The sequence below is a fragment of the Meleagris gallopavo genome, chromosome 4 (genome assembly GCF_000146605.3).
Source record: "Meleagris gallopavo isolate NT-WF06-2002-E0010 breed Aviagen turkey brand Nicholas breeding stock chromosome 4, Turkey_5.1, whole genome shotgun sequence".
Lineage (NCBI taxonomy): Eukaryota > Metazoa > Chordata > Aves > Galliformes > Phasianidae > Meleagris > Meleagris gallopavo.
Window position 1 is genome coordinate 56,501,263 of NC_015014.2, and position 19,067 is coordinate 56,520,329.

Genomic DNA, 19,067 nt, shown 5'->3' on the forward strand with positions numbered 1-19,067 from the left:
GAGCATTACTTCATGAAAGGTCTGCCAAGAGGTCACTTGCATCATTACACAGGTAGTGCTGTGTTCTTCTCATCAATCCATATCTTCTAACTGACAGATGTGTAAATTGCAGTATTAAATTACACCAGTTCTTCCACTTATATTGTTGTCTAAGAGCAGCAATCATACTTTTGCCATCTGAAAGTTGAATGCTAACCTCAGTTTATCACTTAGATACAGGTAATGTGAAGAGTCAGGTATCTCCAGCCCCTTCCTTTCTTAAAGCAGGTGTTGAATATGTTGTCGTCCAAACTGAGATTTACCCCACCTATTTCTCTGCACTGGTGACAGGAAAGGTAGCAACTAATTTAGCCTAGGCAATGATGTTTTAGAGGTTAATGTCAGAGAAGATAATTTCACACTAATGATTTGTGCTGCAAGAACAGTCTTCGTATAGGAAAAAACTTACAGCTCTTCCAGCAAGTAGTTTTTCAATCATATAAAAAAATTGCACACAGAATTGAGGGATATAAGCTAAAGGCCAAATAATCCAAAACAGTTCTGTATATGTTTGATATTAAAATATAGTTGCATAACATGTTTAATTAATTTTTTTTGCCTTAGGAAGTAACTTTCATGAATTGATCGGATGTTTGCAACCAGCATAAAACAAAGCATCACTGAGAACACTGACATTTTCATCCAAGTGCTTGGAACTTTGTGCGCATCAGTGTGGGGACGAATCATGCCTCTGAAATTCAGAAATACTGACATAACCTCGATTTGGAGTGCTGAGTTTAGGAATGATGTGGAAAAGAACATGACCTCTGAACGCTCTGCAAGCTGAAGTATAAATGCTTTGTTCTGAAATGAATAAATTGCTTCTTGAAAGCAATGTGTTACTCACTGAGAAAGTTATACCTATTGAATGAAACAGCACCAGTGCAGCTGAGCAGGTGAAATATCATCAGCCTCTGTGATGCATTGCTTTCTCAACTCTATTTATCTTCTGTTTGCCCTCCTGTATTATTTCTTGGATAGGATTCACCACCTACTGAAATACATATATTAAATAAGCCATGCTTCCGCATAAAGCTAAAGTTCCTACTGACTAAATTGCCTGCTATATCATTACAGTTATCCTGAGTATGAAGTACATGCCAATGGATAAATTAGACTGATGACTGAAGAGTGAATATTTTGGTAAATGTGAAACTGTATTGGGTAAATAATAACCTAGCAGGTGACTCATGGAAGGTAAATAAAAATGAAGTATTATATGAACTGCACCAACTATAGAAACATACTCAGTAGGGAACACATTAAGGTGCTTTTTAGATTTTTGTATCTTTGCCATCGCCAAAATGCATAAATGCTGTTAGGCAGATTTATGAAGCTTTGAAGAATGTAGGTAATACTTTCAATCCTGATATGCATTAGTAGCTTTTTTCTCCGTATTTTGTGAGCATAGAAAAAATTCTTTAGGAGGGGTTGTATTTACTGCATCTGAAAAAATTATGGCAGCATAAATCATGTGGATATGAAAAGCAGTAGTGAGGAAAGTGAAGGTATTTATTCAAAGAAAGGGATGTAAGTTTAAAGATGAAGTTTTCAGTACGATTATAATGTTTAATTAGCTATCTAGGTTAAAAATGTTTATCAACATGTGGCTGACATCTTCTTTGTCACTCTACCACATATAAAGAAAGCTTGAGAGATTAAAAGATTGTGGGGGCTATTTTGTTTCAAACAACTTTATTTTTATTTATGTATATCTCCATACATACATCCCAGGTAAATATATGTGTTTGTTTTTTTTTAATCTCAGGAATCTCAGGAACACTGAGATTGAAAGCTTCTGGGTGGTGTCAGGTTTGTATGAGTTCTTGAGTCCTCCTTCAGAAAGCATAAGAGATTGTGCTACAGCAAACAGTGTTTTCTTCTGGGAGTTTCTCCTGGTGATGCTATTTTTTCTCTGCTGATTGTAGAGAAAGCGAAGATGACAAGTGTAGTACAGATGCCTAACTTCATGTGCCACTATGGCACATACACTGTGTAGAAGCCTAATTAACATCAGATTTAATCCTAAAGAGATTCTTTGTTATTCTAGATCATCTTGAAAGCAACCCAATCTATCCCCTCACCTGACAGCATAAACAGTGGGGACACTTCTGCCCAAGATATTTTCACTATAAATTCAAATTTAGACAGAGGGAATATGTCTAAGGAAACATCATGTCATCAAATCTGATCTGTTTTCGAGTAAAATAGCAGTAACAACTATGATTTACTTTAGAAAAATGTTTTGAGATTCTGAAGGGCAGGGACATGTGGTACTTGTGTACATATGTTGTCCATTCATGTAATAAAAAACTTCTAGCAAGAAACCTTTAGGTATAATTCAACAGAATTACTTGTTTTTAACAGTTCATGCCAAAATATCAGACTGTTCAAGTAGCTACGTAATCCAAATGGGGAAATTTAGGGAAGCTAAAATGACTTTTCTATGATTGTACTAACATAAATTTAAAGTTATTAAGCAGAAGGAGGCAATAACTCTTGGTTTGCTTGTACTCATGATGTCATTTTCAACACAGGTATGGTTAAAATATCTCTCTTATATTTCATTCATTTTTGTATCACAGGGAAGCAGTTTGCTCTTAGTTAGAAATGCAACCAGTAACTTTTCATTTTAATGCCATATTCTTTTTCTATTCAGTGGTGAAAATTTTGTTTTGTCTGAAGATGTCCAGATTTATTATAACCATCAAATATGTTTCTGACAATCCGAAGAACATCTGTTGTGCTGTCACAAGGATGATCTATAGGAATTTTTTAATTTTGAAGATCTGAAATATCTGTAAGTTTCACCGTAATAAAATTAATTCACAACTCCTAATATAAACTTTCTGTTGAGTCAAATGTGGTAGAACTATTTCCATATTACTTTGGTAAATTAAACATGTAATGAAATATTTTCATTAGTTGGGTGTTTTTTTTCAGAATGCATATTATAGGTCTAATCCTGCCTCTGTTGAATTACGTGTCCTGCATGTTATGTGTGCATAGTGATTGTCTGTTCTGACCTGTGGAACGTCACTGCTGAGAGCTGTTATCTGTGCCTTGTATCATCAGTGTTGTCTGTGAGGAAGTGGCATAAATCATTGATGTGAAAATGATGATTGGGCAGCAGTTTGCATTCATTTTGTGCTAGACTTGCAGATGTGTAAATGATTGTACAGTACTGTGATAAACTGAATCTGTAAACATTCTCTTCCATATTTTCCACAAGAAACAGCGCATGTATAACACTAATAAATTAGATGTCAAGTTGGAAAAACATCCACTTTCATCTTCTACCACACTGTCAAAGAAAATGAGGATTTACAGGTATTGCCAGTTTGATTTGTTAGCAGAACTTTGCATCTGTTCACTGCATAAGTAACAACCGTGTACTCAAAGGCGTGTGTGCTGTTGCATAGGAAAATAAGGGATTAGATGCAGGGTGAGCAGGTTGATATTCCATATGTAATTGTAGTGCACTGAAAACTATTTGCTTAACTGCTAGAAATAACAGAGTTCTGTAAATCCGGGACTAATATAATAAAACAAGATTGTAATTTCTTGCAAAGCAAGTACGTCTCTAAACATGCAGTTATAGATGGCCAGTCTTGACCTACAAGGTGTTAAATGCTGAAGAACACACGATTCTCCTAGCCAATTTTCACAATGATTGATTACTACCATTAGTAAAATGTGCTCTTGATTTCCAGAGGGAATTTATAGTTTCTCAGCAGTGGATCTTGCCATGCCCTTGTCGGATGGAACGAAGTGACAACTACTACTAGAAATCATGCACATCACTTCTTAACCATTCCACTGACAAGAAAAATAAATTGGCCTTGTTAGGTTTACTGAGTACATTAGTAGAGTTGCAGCCTTTTTTCCCCCCAGTTTTCTAGTATGTTTTTGAAACATGAATATAAGTAGCAGCCTCATAAGTAACACTACTCGTTATGAATGATTATATCGCTATGAATACTACTCATTACTTGAATGTCCACTGATCAGACATCCAAAGCAACAGCCTACTCTTATGACCTATATGCTGACCATCCACAATGTCCCCTGTATCTTTTCCAGGTTCACTGATCTCCTGAATTCAGTCTTCCATCTCATGTGTGACCTAAAGTTATTTTATTGCATTTGGCCATCTTAGAGCACAAGTAATTCTGCTTAAGTGATGCAACTCAATTTGTTCTATGTAATTTATTTTCCTTACTGTTACTGTTCCATCAGTTTTTTGGCATATTTTTTTTTTCCAGCAGAAGCTTTATATTTTCTTCCACATTTTTGAAAAAGATATTAAATAACATTGCAATAATAGCAAACCCACTTACACTGAAAATAACAAGCAGAATACTGAATTGCTATCTACATGTTTTTAGCTCAGTTGACTTTTAATTATTTTGTATGTTTAATATCTTTATTCTGTTCTTTCTGGACTGCAATTAGGCTGACCTCAGCTGGTAGAAATTTTCATGAAATATTAGGAGGTTAACTGCTCACAAATATCTTTTGTTGGTGTAAATATCAGATGAGAACATGCTTCTGACCTGTCCAGCACACATCTCTATTTTATTCCTTTCTTAAAAAAAAAAAAGTTTTCTTTGTTTTTAATATATTACCTGTCTCATAATAACCAAGGACAATATTGCTATCAATTGTTCATTTTTTCTTTAATACCGTATACAAAATATCAATTCTACTTTGTAACTTAATATATTTTATATAAAATCCAATGTACAGTATCTTAAATTTGTTTAAATAGTATCGTAAACATAACTTCCGTGAAGAGTCTGTCCTGGAGCGATGCAGTCTTTTGTTAATTATAGTTCCTTTTGATATCCCTGTTGTTCAGTAAAGAATCCAGCTTTGATTCTAGGAATCTCCATCTGAACTCAGATTTGGTTCCTGTCAAAGCAAAAATAAATTCCCAGGTTATTCATTTTCCACTTTGTGTCCCACACACGGCTGGATAAAGTCATGTGCTGGCTTGTCGTTTGGCTGTGATTTGACATTATCTGCTTCAGAGCTCATCTTCGTCTGACAAAGCATCAAGATAATCTGTATCAACATATAAGAGAAATCCAGAAAACAAGCTGTCTGCCCATGTTGGGTCTGAAAAGAGACCATTTTGGTCAGCGTAGAAGATCTCAAGCCATACTTCATCTTCTGGCTGAAGGTAGATCACAGTGGATCCAGAAGCTACGTCGTGGTTTCCTGTGTTTGCATCAAATGTCTTTATGCGGTACTTCCCGTTGTGAACCAGCCCAATTGCAAGGTGCTTATTTGCCAAAGTGATGTCATAAGAAAAATAATAAATCCCTGGGATGGCACAAATAAACTTCCCTGTGGAAGGGTTGTAATGTTCACCCTCGTTGAAGAGGACTTTATTGAATACAATTGGTAGTCTTTCCTCAGGGTAGCTGGTGGTGATGCCAACAGAAAAGGCAGATTTCAGCACTATCTTCCCACACTTACAGATGCCTGGTGCACCTGGCTCTCCTCGGTCTCCTTTATCTCCCTTAGGTCCAGGTGGTCCAGCTGGACCTACTTCACCCTTGGCACCAATCAGTCCTCCTGGTCCTTTTTTCCCAGACTGACCTTGGTCTCCTTTCTCTCCGGTTGGTCCTAATGGCCCAGTTTTTCCTCTTAAACCTTCAAAAACATTTTAAGTTAGTTAATCATTTCAATTATCATCTCAGTAAATGATTGCGTAGGCTGCTGGGTATATCTGAACAGACAAGAAAAGCAAGGTCAGAATTTCAGAATACTTCAAAAATACTTTCAAAATCTTCTAAATAAGCTTGTGAAAAGAATAGCAAGTTGAAACAGAGCAGTGGACTACACAGCCTGCGAGTCCTTTGTTTTATATTCCTAGTTTTCTTCATACGCCTTGGTTAAATACTGAAGAACTATATATCCATTGCAGACAGAGGCATGGGTACTGCTGGTGTAGAGGACAGCAGTGTGGTTATCCATATAGTGATGCCAATGCACTAAATATTACTTACTATTTCAGTGGTTTTATTCTGTACCTACAAACTTGTTAATCTTTGATTCCTGGCTAACAGCACAAATGAGACTAATTGTTTGACACCAGTGCTGCCACATATACCTTTGCAATGTCCCCTTTTTGTTTAGCATCTGTGCACAGAAAGACTGTGCAATTACATTTATTTGCACATGTTAGACTATATGCATATTAGACATATCTAAAATATATCTGGATATTTTCTTTCTCTCACTACATGCATCACACTAAACCCACACAAGCACATATGCACACATGTTCATCATATGTATACGTGTAATAGTAATGATGAAAGCTCTTATTTTGATGCACTACTATGTTGACACAAATATTCAATACCTGCGCTCCCCTTTTCACCTTTTCTCCTTTTCTCCCATCTCTACCATCTCTTCCTGGAAGACCAATGCGTCCATGTGGCCCTGGGGCTCCGTTAGCTCCAGGGGGGCCCACGGGACCTGGCAACCCAGGGATACTGCAGATGTATCTGGTATGGTAGTTCTCTCCTTTGAACTGGTTTTGAAGAGGTTGTTCACTGGTGTAGATGGCAAAACTTGTAATGTACAGCAACACAAACATCATTGAATCTGGAAAAAGTGCACATGGAGAAGTCTTTATGTATATGATGATACTCTGATTCCATTCAGATGGCCAGTGGGAGCAGCATTTTCTAGTGGGGAAAAAGCATGCACCTTTACTTCATTTTGAAGCCCTTATCCTTGCAAATGAATCTAAATCCTGACTAACCGTAGCAGGAACTTGCCAAGTTTGGAGAAGGGACACCAGTAAGAGAACTACAGCTTCGTTGCTTGGTTGCACACTCTGGTGACCACAGCACCATTACTTCACTGTAATGGGCCAGATGGGAGCAGACCACTGTCCTATGGCTCTGGTACTAACAGGGCTTTCTTTTTAAGCTTGGGCTGGACTGACATGTGAAATGAGCTACATCACAATATCTTGCAGGAAAATTCATTAAAGTATTATATTTTGTGGTTGGATGTTTTCATGAACAATTCAATAAATTGGATTTCTCTGTTGCATAATGTATACTGGGGGGTTAAAGAAAAAAATAGCACAAACAGAAATGTGTTGAAGAGTTGCACTACCTGATATACAAAGGTGCTCAAAGCTAGCGTTGCATTAGCTGAGATTCAGTCATGAGTCAGGTGAGATATTGTGAGTCGAGTTGTTTCTTCTAATTCACTTGCTGGACTCTCAGAGCATGTCTGTGGGGGGTTTTGTTGGAACTGTCCATTCCTTCAGAGCCGGCTTACAGCATAGAAAAAAACTGAAGTCCACTGGTTTCTGTGGGGAGAAAGAGAAGAAATGGGTCAAGGATTCAAAAAAAAATCTGTGAAATACCATAACATTTTTTTTAGAGTGAAAATCAGGTTCATTATCAAACTCATAATTATATTACAAAATGAATCAATATAGAGATCCTTTTCATTCCCTACTCTATGACTGGCTTTGCTGATTAACTTGAAAACCCAAACTGACATATTTACCTAAAGTTCATGTTATCTCCATGGCCACGCTGTGATATATGGCATGACCAAAACTATTCAGCAGGGAAAAAGACCAGCACTTCCACATCCACACTCTTTACTAAGAGTAGAAAATGAGAGACTGCATCTCGATATTGATGCAATGAAGAAAAAAGAATGAAAAGATTATTGAAGAGAAGTAAGCGGTGCTCCAAAATTATCTTCAGTGATTTATATTCTGCTATTCATATTAAACATCTTATATCAAATTGGCAGAAACCAAACTATTAATTTTGCTGTCATTTGATAAATGCTTACAGTGCATGCAGGCACAACAGCTTCCAAGAGTGAATTAACATATGAATGTGCAGCATTAGAAGAAAACAGCAAATGATGACTCCAAGGCAGTAGTTAACTATAAGCACAAACTTTACAGCAATGTTTGCTTTGATATACTACTGGGTGTACCCAAATAAAGCTCATGGATTTTCATGGGACTTAAATCAGGGACAGCAAAGCTGTCTGCAGAGAGGAACAGTTTAATCATGTGGCCAGGAAGGAGAAGCTTGGTGGGAACTGAAGCCCAAGACTGCCTATGCATGTTACACAGAGCTGACGGATGAGAAGCAGACATGACCTAAGGACCAAGAATGGGAACAAAAACTACCCTTTGCCAGATCAAAGCCTGAATCAGTAGGCTAGATGTTCCCACACTGTGTTGTGCATCAGCCAAGCAGAAACAATTTCCACAACTGCTGGTTTTGCCTGTCCAAGATCTTTGACAAAACACAACAAGAGCTGTCACACAGTTGCTCCTGTCATCGGCTGGCCAGTAACCTACTGATGTGTGAAGCTGTCTCCAGTTCCCATATCTCTCCTGCTGTTCTTCTCATGTGCCTATGGGAAATAAATTAGCCTGAGACATATGTTCCTGCTAAGGCTCTGGGAAAAAATCATTAGGGGAAGGCAGGGAGAACAGGGTTGTTGGGATGTGCCTTAGAGGGACATTGTGGTCTGAGAGTGAGTTTGGCCAGGGAAAGGCACACAGGTGTTGGAAAAGAACAGGAAAACTTTTCAGTGTGGATGGAGGTTCTTAAGGAAAGATAGGGCTGTGAACCAAAATAGTGGGATTGTAGGAAGGGTAATAGAGATGAGATTAGGAGAAAATGGTAATAAGGTTCAGATGATTATGTTCAAAGTCCAAAATTTAGGCTTAGGGGAAATACAGAAGGCTAATTCCAACAGTGGTCCCCAAACAAATGACCTTTGGGAAGACATGTGTTAGGCCACAGAATCAGGACCAGTTTTGGCCTTGACTTCTGGCTCTTATATTTCTGCACACATAACGATCCTGTTTTAAAAGGAGGAGTGAAAGATGCGTCTCTACTTTATTGCAGCAGCCTCTTGGGAAGTGTGAATCAGCTCAGACCAAGAGAGGATGTACACCATTGAACCCACGCCTCCTGTTTCCTGGGCGTTGCTTTAAAAAATAAACTGTCTGAAGGTGAACAATAACTTACTGCCATGCTTTTGAAATTTCAGGCTGAATGAGGAGGCTGAAACCAGAATTTTCAGTTCACCAAGACTCACAGAGCTAGAAAGTAGAGTAAGACTTCCCAGATTCTTTTTTCAGGAGTCACCTATATTCCAGTGCAATACTTGATCACATAGAGTTAAATGTTAGGCAGAAAGTGAGTCACAAATTAGACTTTCTTCTTTTTTTCTAGTTGTCCTTTTCAAAAACGTACACTTTTGTCTGTAAGTTGGAATAGGAAACAATGTCATTTATATGTGCCAAATAATGTTTCTTCAAGGAAAAACAACACTTGAGAAGTTCACTTTTTTATCCAAATAGCAAAAATCAGAACAAGCAGATGTTATTCATGTTAACAACAATTACAATTATCTTCACTGAAGCCAGCACCAAAGATAATAAAGAGAATGATATGAACAAAGGATTAGAATGTTCTTCCAAGTTTAGAAAGTGGGTTTTTAATAGGTACCAAATCAGAGCATGAACGCATGCCAAAGCTTTCACTGGAAGACTATAGACACGCTCACCGCTTCTAATGTGAGGTGCCTTCTAGAGCAGCTTTTCTAAGCGAGGGTGGCACATGCAGTTGTTTCATCACCTTTTATATTGCACAAGTAGCAGAGTCATTGCCATTGTGCATGAACATGAAAGATCATCTGATTCTTTCAATGTCAGAAAAGTATTCTAAAAGTTATTCTGATATGTTGTTGCAGATCTGCTGACATGACAGATCTACCATGAAAAGATATTCCACGTATTACATTCCTATTGAAGCTACATGCTGGACTGAGGATCTGTATCCTCAAGTTTCTAGGAAAACTCAATGCATTACCAATACACTCAGATTGTACTCATTAACATTTTTTTTAAGTTTAAGAATTAAGGAATTGTAGCAAATTCCCAGTCTTGAGACTTCTTGCTATATGATCTAATCTTCCTCCCTTATCCAGCTATGCACATCGTAATTTTTAAATTTACTAATTGGCATTGTTCTGAAACAATCATAAGAGATTTCTCATCAATCTTTTATAAATAAAAACTGGGTCAAAAGCCAGTGATTATTAGTCACAAGCTATCTTGGCTGTATTCTTACGTTTATGTTTCCTTGCTAGCTTTGAGTTCACTTCCAGGACAAGTACACAGGCATCTGAGTAGGATGGAAAGATATATTTAACTTCCTTGTACAAAAAGGTGTAGATGAAAAATATTAACACTCTTGGTCCTTTCTTGTCAGCAAAATTCACAATGGCTTAGTAGTGCAGAACGCAGCAGTCAGTGCATCTGTGCCTCTCACATAGCAGAGGCTCTTAAGACCTCACATCACTAACTTGCACCCCTGTTGTGGGGTGTACACATCAAGTCCACAGCTGGCCATTGCCACACGCTGTGGGTTAGCTATACAGCCATCAATCTTCACATAGTTTTATGTTGTCTTTGTTTCCCTTAAGAGAGGGAGAGTGACCTGAAACTTTTTGAGCTGTCTGAACTTGTGATTGCTAGTCCCAGAATGACTGATGGTGCCCAGAGGGATCAGCCAGTGGAAAAGAACATTAGCTAAATATTTCTGAGAAAACAATCCATAAAGGGCCTTATTAGCAGTGCTGACATTTAATGGTCTGATTTGCTTCAGTGTGCACTCAGTCATGTTTAAACAGTCTTCCTCATAACTATGTTGAATGTGGTCAGATTCTTCAACCATGTCTTAATGCCTTCACAAAAAATAAAGAGCTTATAGTCGATCCCAGAAGTTCAATTTGTTTGATTTTCAAAATATCAGAGCAGTGGGATTCATTTTATTCCTCAGTCTCTCACTTGAAATCCATCCATTCTTATTATTTACAAGGTTATTTTTACTAAAAATGCCCTAGAATATGATAAAGGCATTTGTCAGTGAGATAGACTGCCTCACGCGGGGAGAATTTTCATATGAGGACTGATACGAAGTGTACCAGAAAATGCAAAGAAGTAAATAAAATCTGACAGAAGTTGTCTTGACTGACAGCTGAGAAGTTAAGTCAGTTGCTTTTGGTCTGCAACTGTGACTCCTGTCACAGTTCTGGGGAACTACAGGCCTGTCAGCCTGACATCAGTGCCAGGTAAGGTTATGGAACAGATCATCTTGAGAGAGATCACATGGCATGTACAAGACAACTGGGGGATCAGGCCCAGCCAGCATGGGTTCATGAAAGGCAGGTCCTGCTTGACCAACCCGATCTCCTTCTATGATTGAGTGGATGAGGGAATGGGGGATGCCTGGTGGATGAGGGAAATGGTGTTGATTTAGTCTACTTAGACTTCAGCAAAGCCTTTGACACTGTCTCCATCAGTATTCTCCTAGAGAAGCTGGCAGCCCATGGCTTGGATGGGTACACTCCTTTCTGGGTTAACAACTGGATAAATGTCCATGCTCAGAGAGTGGTGGTGAATGGAGTTAAATCCAGCTGGCAACTTGACATGAGTGGTGTTCCCCAGGAGTCGGTATTGGGGCCTGTCCTGTTCATTGTCTTTACAGATGTCCTAGTTGAGGAGATTGAGTTCACTCTCAGTAAGTTTGCAGATGACAGCAAGTTGGGAGGAATTGTTGATCTGCTTGGGGATAGGAAAGTCCTGCAGAGAGATCTGGAAAGGCTGGATCTCCAGGCTGAGGCCAATGGGATGAAGTTCAGTAAAATCAAATGCTGGGTCCTGCACTTTGGCCATGCTACAGGCTTGGGGCAGAGTGTCTGGAATCACAGAATCACAGAATCATAGGGGTTGGAAGGGACCTCCAGAGATCATCGAGTCCAACCCTCCTGCCAAAGCACGTTCCCTACACCAGGTCTTACAAGTAGGTGTCCAGGCAGGTCTTGAATATCTCCAGAGAAGGAGACTCCACAACCTCCCTGGGCAGCCTGTTCCAGTGCTCCGTCACCCTCTTGCGCACATTTGTGCGGAACTTCCTATGCTGTACTTTCTGGCCATTAAGACTGGAAGACTGTATGGAAGAAATAGACTTTGGGATGCTGGTCGATGCTTGGCAAAACATGACCTAGCAGTCCAGATTGCCAGGAAGGCCAATGACGTCCTGGCTTGCATCTGAAATAGTGTTGCCAGCAGGAGCAGAGAAGTGATCATCCTTCTGTACTGAGCACTGGCAAGGCCACATCTCAAGTAGTCTGTTCAGTTTTGGACCCCTCATTACAAGAAAGACATCAAGTTTCATTGTCTTGCTCAGGAATACCAAAGGGAGAACTTCCAAATGGAACTTCATTAAGTGCAACTTAAGGGAGAGGTGATGGTTGTGAAGTTGAATCTCACAAAAGTGTAGGTCTCAGGAGACTGTGTCTCACCTACAGAAATGATAGATGCATTTTCAAGCATGTAAAAGCTTGAAACTTAATGTAAATCAATGAGGCTCAACCTTCTGAGAAATGAATGCATTTTGAAAACAGCACCAGGGCACTGAAGCCTTATATGCTTTTCAGAATGCCCCACCACAAGCTGAGTGACATCTTCAAACACAGAACCATGTTAGCAGGTGTCCCCAACCTCTGGGATTGCCAGGCTGTCCCACTGCATGCACCCCAGAGGTCCCATCCATGCCAGTGCTCTTACATGGGATTTGTCAACAACAAGATAAAAATCTGGCCTCAAGATCAGCAGTTTCCTGACAATTAGTGGCTGTTCAGAGAAAATCCTGGTCTCATGGAGTGATTCTACCCCAAACTGATTACTTCAACAGTATTACTCCTACATTTACACTGGAATAGAGAAAGGAGAATTTGGCTTGTTTTATCCATTTTTGTGTTTGTTGTAGTTAATGTCAGATTCCAGAGATAGGAGCCAGGAAGAATGAAAAATAGAATGAAATTTATGTAATGTCTGCTTTTGGGTAATAGCACATTTTAATTATACTTCTGCCTGATTAAATCAAATCTGTAAATAACAACTTGATTTTCAATGAGATTAACCTCTGTCTGTGAGACAAAAGGACATGCATGTTAGAAAGACAGCTCCAAACAGTCTGGAGCACTGAAATAAGATAAAATTTAAGTTCTATATTATACTGTAATTCATTGAAAGAAAGACTTATATTTATGTAGAAGACAGAATAATGTTTCATGGCCCCCATCATGCCTCTCAGAAATGCCAACTCCAACCAAGCTGACCCTCTGCCAGCCCAGCTTATATACCCAGAAGGCAGCCGCACAGTTCCTGTGTTTCTAGTTTATGGGCTTGATTTTCTGCAGCTCCACATTTTGTGTAGGTGTATGCATCAGGCAAGAGCTGGCTGCTCCCTGAATCTGGGCATGGCATGGGCTCCTATGGGGTGCAGAGCAGGATCTTGCCTATCCCACAAACCCAGCAGGAAGCGGGACAGTGGCGCCCCCAGCTCTGGGCACTAGGAACATCTATGGGATGGGCTGAGGCCAAGCTGAGGCGAGATTCAGCTGGACTGGAGTGGGGTCCTATGCTTTGGCAGGGTGGGAACAACCCATCCCACTAATGCCCTCATGACTCTAGCAGTTGATACTGATGATCCTGATTATGATCCTGATCTGGCAGCTTGCGTCCACTGTACACATATGGAAATAACAATTTTCAGCATGAGGCTTACAAAGATCTATTTAATTCCATTTGGATTCCTACTCCTCTCTTCCAGCTGTGGCATTCACTGAGCTGCAGGAGCAACTTTTGCTCTTCAACATTTGCTCTCTTTCAGCCTCCTGATGAGAACCATTTCTGTGGTTGAATGTTTGGATTTGCAGAATCTCAGTCTTAATTCTGTTTTTAAAATGTACAAACTTCTCTGGGTTGTGAAGATGTAATGCCAAACTTCTTGACATGAAGAAATGTTCGGATTGTTTTTAGAATACATTGAAAAAGCCAAAATCTATTACAGCAGCTTTTTGCTTATTGAATTTCTAACACCAGCTAATCTTTTCCCTTTGTATTTCTGACTTGGGCATTTCAAGCAGACAGCTCCAAATCTCTATATAGAAATCTTATGAAGAAAAAAAAATGTATTGTTTCGTTTATATGTTTTTATGTTGTGCCCAGATCTTGGAAGGGACAAACTCATGCTGTTGTGTAAGCATGAGTCTATTAATCTCTTCTGACAACTTACTATAACCTACTACATATACTAATTACAATATATTCTAAGAAGTCTTTAAGAAGAGTTTAACATGTATAAGATACTGAAAAGATGGGGCAAAGTGAAAAGAGAAAAAAGGGAAGGGAAGGGAAGGGAAGGGAAGGGAAGGGAAGGGAGTTTTGTTTGATATATTCACTTAGAAGAATGAGAGTTTTACTGTGATATGGTAACTTCAATTTGACATATGTGATCATTTGTCAACCTGATTTAGTACTGGTAAATAAATAGTGAAATAAAATGCCAATCCTTATTATTAAAGGTGTTTCATCAGTTTCACAGAGAGGAAAAAGAAAACAAAGCACATTCTTTCATCACCTGAACATCTATTCTGTGGCAATTATTTAGTTCTATGTGCTTCTGTTTTTTCATCAGTAAAACAACAACATCAATAATAACAGAGATAGTATTGTTCTGCTGATGTAAAATCTGGTTATTTCAAAAGCACTTTTCAGATTCTGGTTTTTCTAAGTAGCTGGGACCACCATTTTGTATTTCAAATCAATTATCTCATGGGAGATTAAAATGGATGAAGTCAGCATAAATCTTGCAGTTTCTTCAGTGCTGGGTGGATGAGGCCTAGGATCTGACAGTCAATTTTGTCTTCACATCAGAGCATCAGCCATACCCCTGCTTGCCACTGGGAACAAAATTCAGGCTTCATGTAGCTGGGCACAGCATCTCTGAAACCAGGTGCCTCGTATTTATAAATGGCCTTGAAGGTGTGCTCTCTCTTAAGTTCCTGCAGCATAAATCTTCCTGCTTTTTGTCATACATCCTATCTGCTTGTTTCCCTGGCCCTCCAAGGGAATAGCATGAAGAAGGAGATGCTGCCAGTTGGCTTGACACTTGGTAGTAGGAAGGGAATCTTTGCCTGCTGAGGGTGGGCTTTGCCTTGACTTTGCTCTGCATGTGCGTGGCTCTCCACAGTGACCTTCGCAGGGTCTACTCAGGACATAAGTCAGCATTTCTGGGTGGCCAGAAAGTCGTAGAGAGACAACAAATTTCATTTCATTTTCACTTAAATTTGGCCTGATCTCAGCCTGCCAAAGGTGTTCTAATTGTCACTTAGCTTTTCTTTAAGGTTCCGGAGCATGGTGGTTGCATTTAATGTCAAATCTATTTACTAAAGGTTTTTTTTTCTATTTGACTTTGACTGATGGAGTTAATTTTCTTTAACGCAGATCTATTCTCTGATATCCTCAGTTGATCTACTTAGATTTGTTTCTAGCTGATAAACAGCAGTAAGCTGGCATGTAATAAACTGTTTTGTTCTTTTTATCTTTGTGATAGATATCTTCATTGGGCATTACGTAAAGTGCTATTTTAGTATTTGTGATTTTGTTTATGGCTTACAATACACATTATATCTTGAACAGGATAATTGCAGCTGAGAAGTCTCTTGTATTCAAACATCATGTCTTTCCTGCTTAGAATTTCCATTTTCTTTCTGTGAGATGCTGTGACGTGTTGTGAGGCTTCTGGTTTTCCTTACTCTTTGGGAGAGTTTAAATGTACATATGTATATATGTGTGTACACATACACTATAAAGTTTAAAAAAAGATTTATGAACTTATCAGCTTATGGTGGAAAATGTGGAAACACAATTTGGAGACAATTTTATTGATGCATCTTCTATCCTGAAATTTTATTTATTCCACTTGCTTTATTAATGCATGAAAGTAGGTCTCTGCAGAAGTTCATTAGCCTCTGCTGTTCTCCATAAAATTAATTGCTATCCCAGTTTGTTCTCTTGGGGCAATTATGAAGTCATCCATAACAGACATTTCATTATGTCTCTTTTTTTGGATTAATGTTACATCTGAATGACTCTGCTAAATATGATCAAAAGCCCTTCTAGCCCAGTGCCTTTGCTCCCTGGCAGCCCTGCAGCAGGCTCTTGTGCTCCTTCCTGAGGATGTGGGAAGCATATGGTGATCCTTGCCCAGGGGCTGTCTTCCTACTTCTGGTATGCAGCTAAGGTCTTGTGAACTGGAGATATTTTCTGAATCTTTGCTTTCTGTCAGCCTTGCTGGACTCTTTATCCATAAACCTGCAACCAGTTTAAATTCTGGCTTTCCGTATCAATAAATTTGTTTGTTTAATTACACACAGAACACATTTGTCTCCTTTCAAGCTTTTTGTCTTCCATAGATCTTTTAAAATGATAATCTCATTGGATCCCTGTATTTTTTGCATTGTAACAGGCAGTGGCAGTAACAGGCCTACTCTTTAATATGTTATCTTCCTCAGAAAAGCAGTAATGTTAGACTCCTTGTGGTTGGCACAAATATTTCTGTTGAATAACTTGAATTTGCAATTAAGGATTGTATCAATTATGTGGTCAGATGAATTGTCAGAATAATCTGTTCTTTTCCTCTGGTGTATTAATATTAGTAATCGAGATTTTGAAAGATGTGAAGTCCAGCAGGTGTAGCACCTTCACCGTTTCATACCATGTCCTTGGATCAGTGCAGACTCCTTGTATCTAGCAAAGATGCAGAAGTGCAGCTGCAAAAATGCAGCTGCCAGAGACTGTTATTTTCTATCTGCCAAAGATGTGCATCATGGGACAGATGTCCCTGCTGCAGTGATTGGCATTCTGCAGTACTTAAATCTAAGAAAAGTAGTAAAACCCAAATATAATGTTTTCCAGGAGACATACGTGGCCCTTATAGAAAAGAACAACACCAGTTTGAATCCCTTAAAGCTGTGTAAACTATCATGTGTTTGCTAAAATGGCTGTAAGGATAATTCTGAGGATACTCTGTAAAATATTGCTTTTGTTGGCATATTTCTAACAAAATAATTATGGTTTCTTAATACAGATGTATGTCATTGCTATTCAAAATGAAGTTCGCTTATTTTAATGTTTTAATCACAGAATGTAAAATTATGCCAGTCCTTGCTTTGCTTTTTGAAAGTGTCTTGCTGGAAGCAGTGGTGTTACTGATGACAACATGTCCTCACAGACACAGCACTGGATGGTTATGGGTGATGACATTCACCATCCCTGTCAGGGTTGCCCTTCTCATCCTCCTCCTGTGTCCTATCTCCTTGTTGGGCTCCTGAGCTTTGCTGAGCAGCTCTCCTCTCTGCTCTTGGAGCATCAGGAGCAAAGATCACAATCCATCCTGTTCCCAGAAGACATATGGTAGAAAAACCCATTTTCCCCTTGTCCCCAGTCTATTGGGATATAGAATGCTCTAGCTTTTCTCACCAACAGCCAGACAGTGAGGATGAAGGTGAGAATGAAGGAGAGATGCATCACCATGCAGCAGCTGTGAGGGCTGTACTGGTGTGACTTTGGACGTCCCTCCAGATTGCCTCTGGGTCCTCATGGGACAGAGAGAAAAGGGCAGTGATCCACAGAGCAGCAGAAAGATGTTGGCGGGCTGACTGCCCGTGTCAGTGAAAAGTCCATCCTGGGTGATGCTACTGATGCTACAGCTGGGCAAGCTGAAAGAGAAAAGTCCTTAAATGGAAATCTCAGATGTGGAATTCTTTTTCCTGCCAGAAATATAGCTAGTAGTGAATATTCACACTGTGATGAGCCTAGATATCACAGTCCTTTCTCTCTCTTTGAGTCTGTCTTCAGCCCAGAATAGGGATGCAGCATGCCAACATTTACAGAGGATGAATATGTTGGAAAACCACATTGTGCACAGTATAGCCCCAAGCCCCAACGTGCTGGCTCTGCCCTCTCCTCATCTGTGGACTTTTACAGACTAATCCTGTCTTGCAGACCATGAAAATGGAGATTCTGTGCAGGTGGTACCACTTGTGCAGAAGTAATCACAGACAAAACAAGTTCCTCTCCAGAGGCCCTCAACTGCAGAGAGGGCAATAATGACTCACAGCATGTTAGCAAAAGTAGTGGTTTTGGCAAAAACAAGAATCCCATTAAGTAAAGAGATTGTTCTGCTTTGGAGTTTCATCAGTGTTTTTTTTGTTTTTTTTTGTTTTGTTTGTTTTGTTGTTGTTGTTGTTGTTGTTGTTTTAATATATTCTTTTTCTCTCCAAACTTTCCTAGTTTTGCCTTGTTGGTGAATGCCACACAGAAAACAAGGGAGCCTGGAGGTGAAAATCTCTGATAGTGGAGCTGGATGGACAGCCAAAACCTGCTCTTTGCAGCAGGTGCAAAGCAATGATGCCTCTGCCATTTCAAAGCAACAAATGGCATAGCTTCTGGGTTTTGTGCACCTTTATTAAACAGAGGTAGCCAGAGAACAGAGCCAGAGGTTGATACCAGGTACCAGAACTTTTTCATAAAGACAACCAATATTTTTTGAAGTGCATCTGTCAAAGATGCTGTTATTAGATAAAGCAGCTTCAGCTACCAGAAGGTTCTAAAGGTCACAGTCTTCCCTCATTCTTTTGATTTACTTTCACCACAGGCAAAAACTTGTAGACCTTTGACTCTTGTTTACAAATAGACACTCTGGATAACATTAGCAAACATAAACAAGACTTTCCCTGCAAATCCTATCTCAAATACAGACTTTTAAGGACCATTTTTATCTCTACCATCTGTAACTAGTTAAAATTCCAATTGTTTTTGTTAAAATGAATTTCAGTAGTGGGTAGTAAGCATGAGGTGAAATGAAAGCAATTGAAATTCTGAGGTGTTTTTTTTATTAAAGGTTTAGAAAAAACCTGTTAGAGACCTGCAGCTTCCAAATGATGGTGCTCTCAGTTGTCAAAATGATTTTTTCTCATTTAATCTGTATGATACGCTTTTCTAACATTTATACATAAACTTCCTTGGTCTGTCTTCAAATAATGATCAGCCTCTCCTATGGGCTCTTTAGCCCATCTGACTGTGTATTAAAATG

At 39.1% G+C, this 19,067-nt stretch overlaps 1 protein-coding gene across 1 annotated transcript in view; it reads right to left on the reverse strand.

Moving 5' to 3' along the window:
- Positions 1 to 4,296: 4,296 nt before the first annotated feature.
- Positions 4,297 to 19,067, reverse strand: part of C1QTNF7 (C1q and TNF related 7) — a 47,473-nt gene continuing 32,702 nt past the window's right edge. The window contains 4 exon segments of the mRNA XM_031553188.1: positions 4,297 to 5,700; positions 6,416 to 6,439; positions 6,442 to 6,660; positions 7,183 to 7,381. Coding sequence (XP_031409048.1) covers positions 5,069 to 5,700; positions 6,416 to 6,439; positions 6,442 to 6,655 — 870 coding nt within the window. The 5' untranslated portion in view covers positions 6,656 to 6,660; positions 7,183 to 7,381 and the 3' untranslated portion in view covers positions 4,297 to 5,068.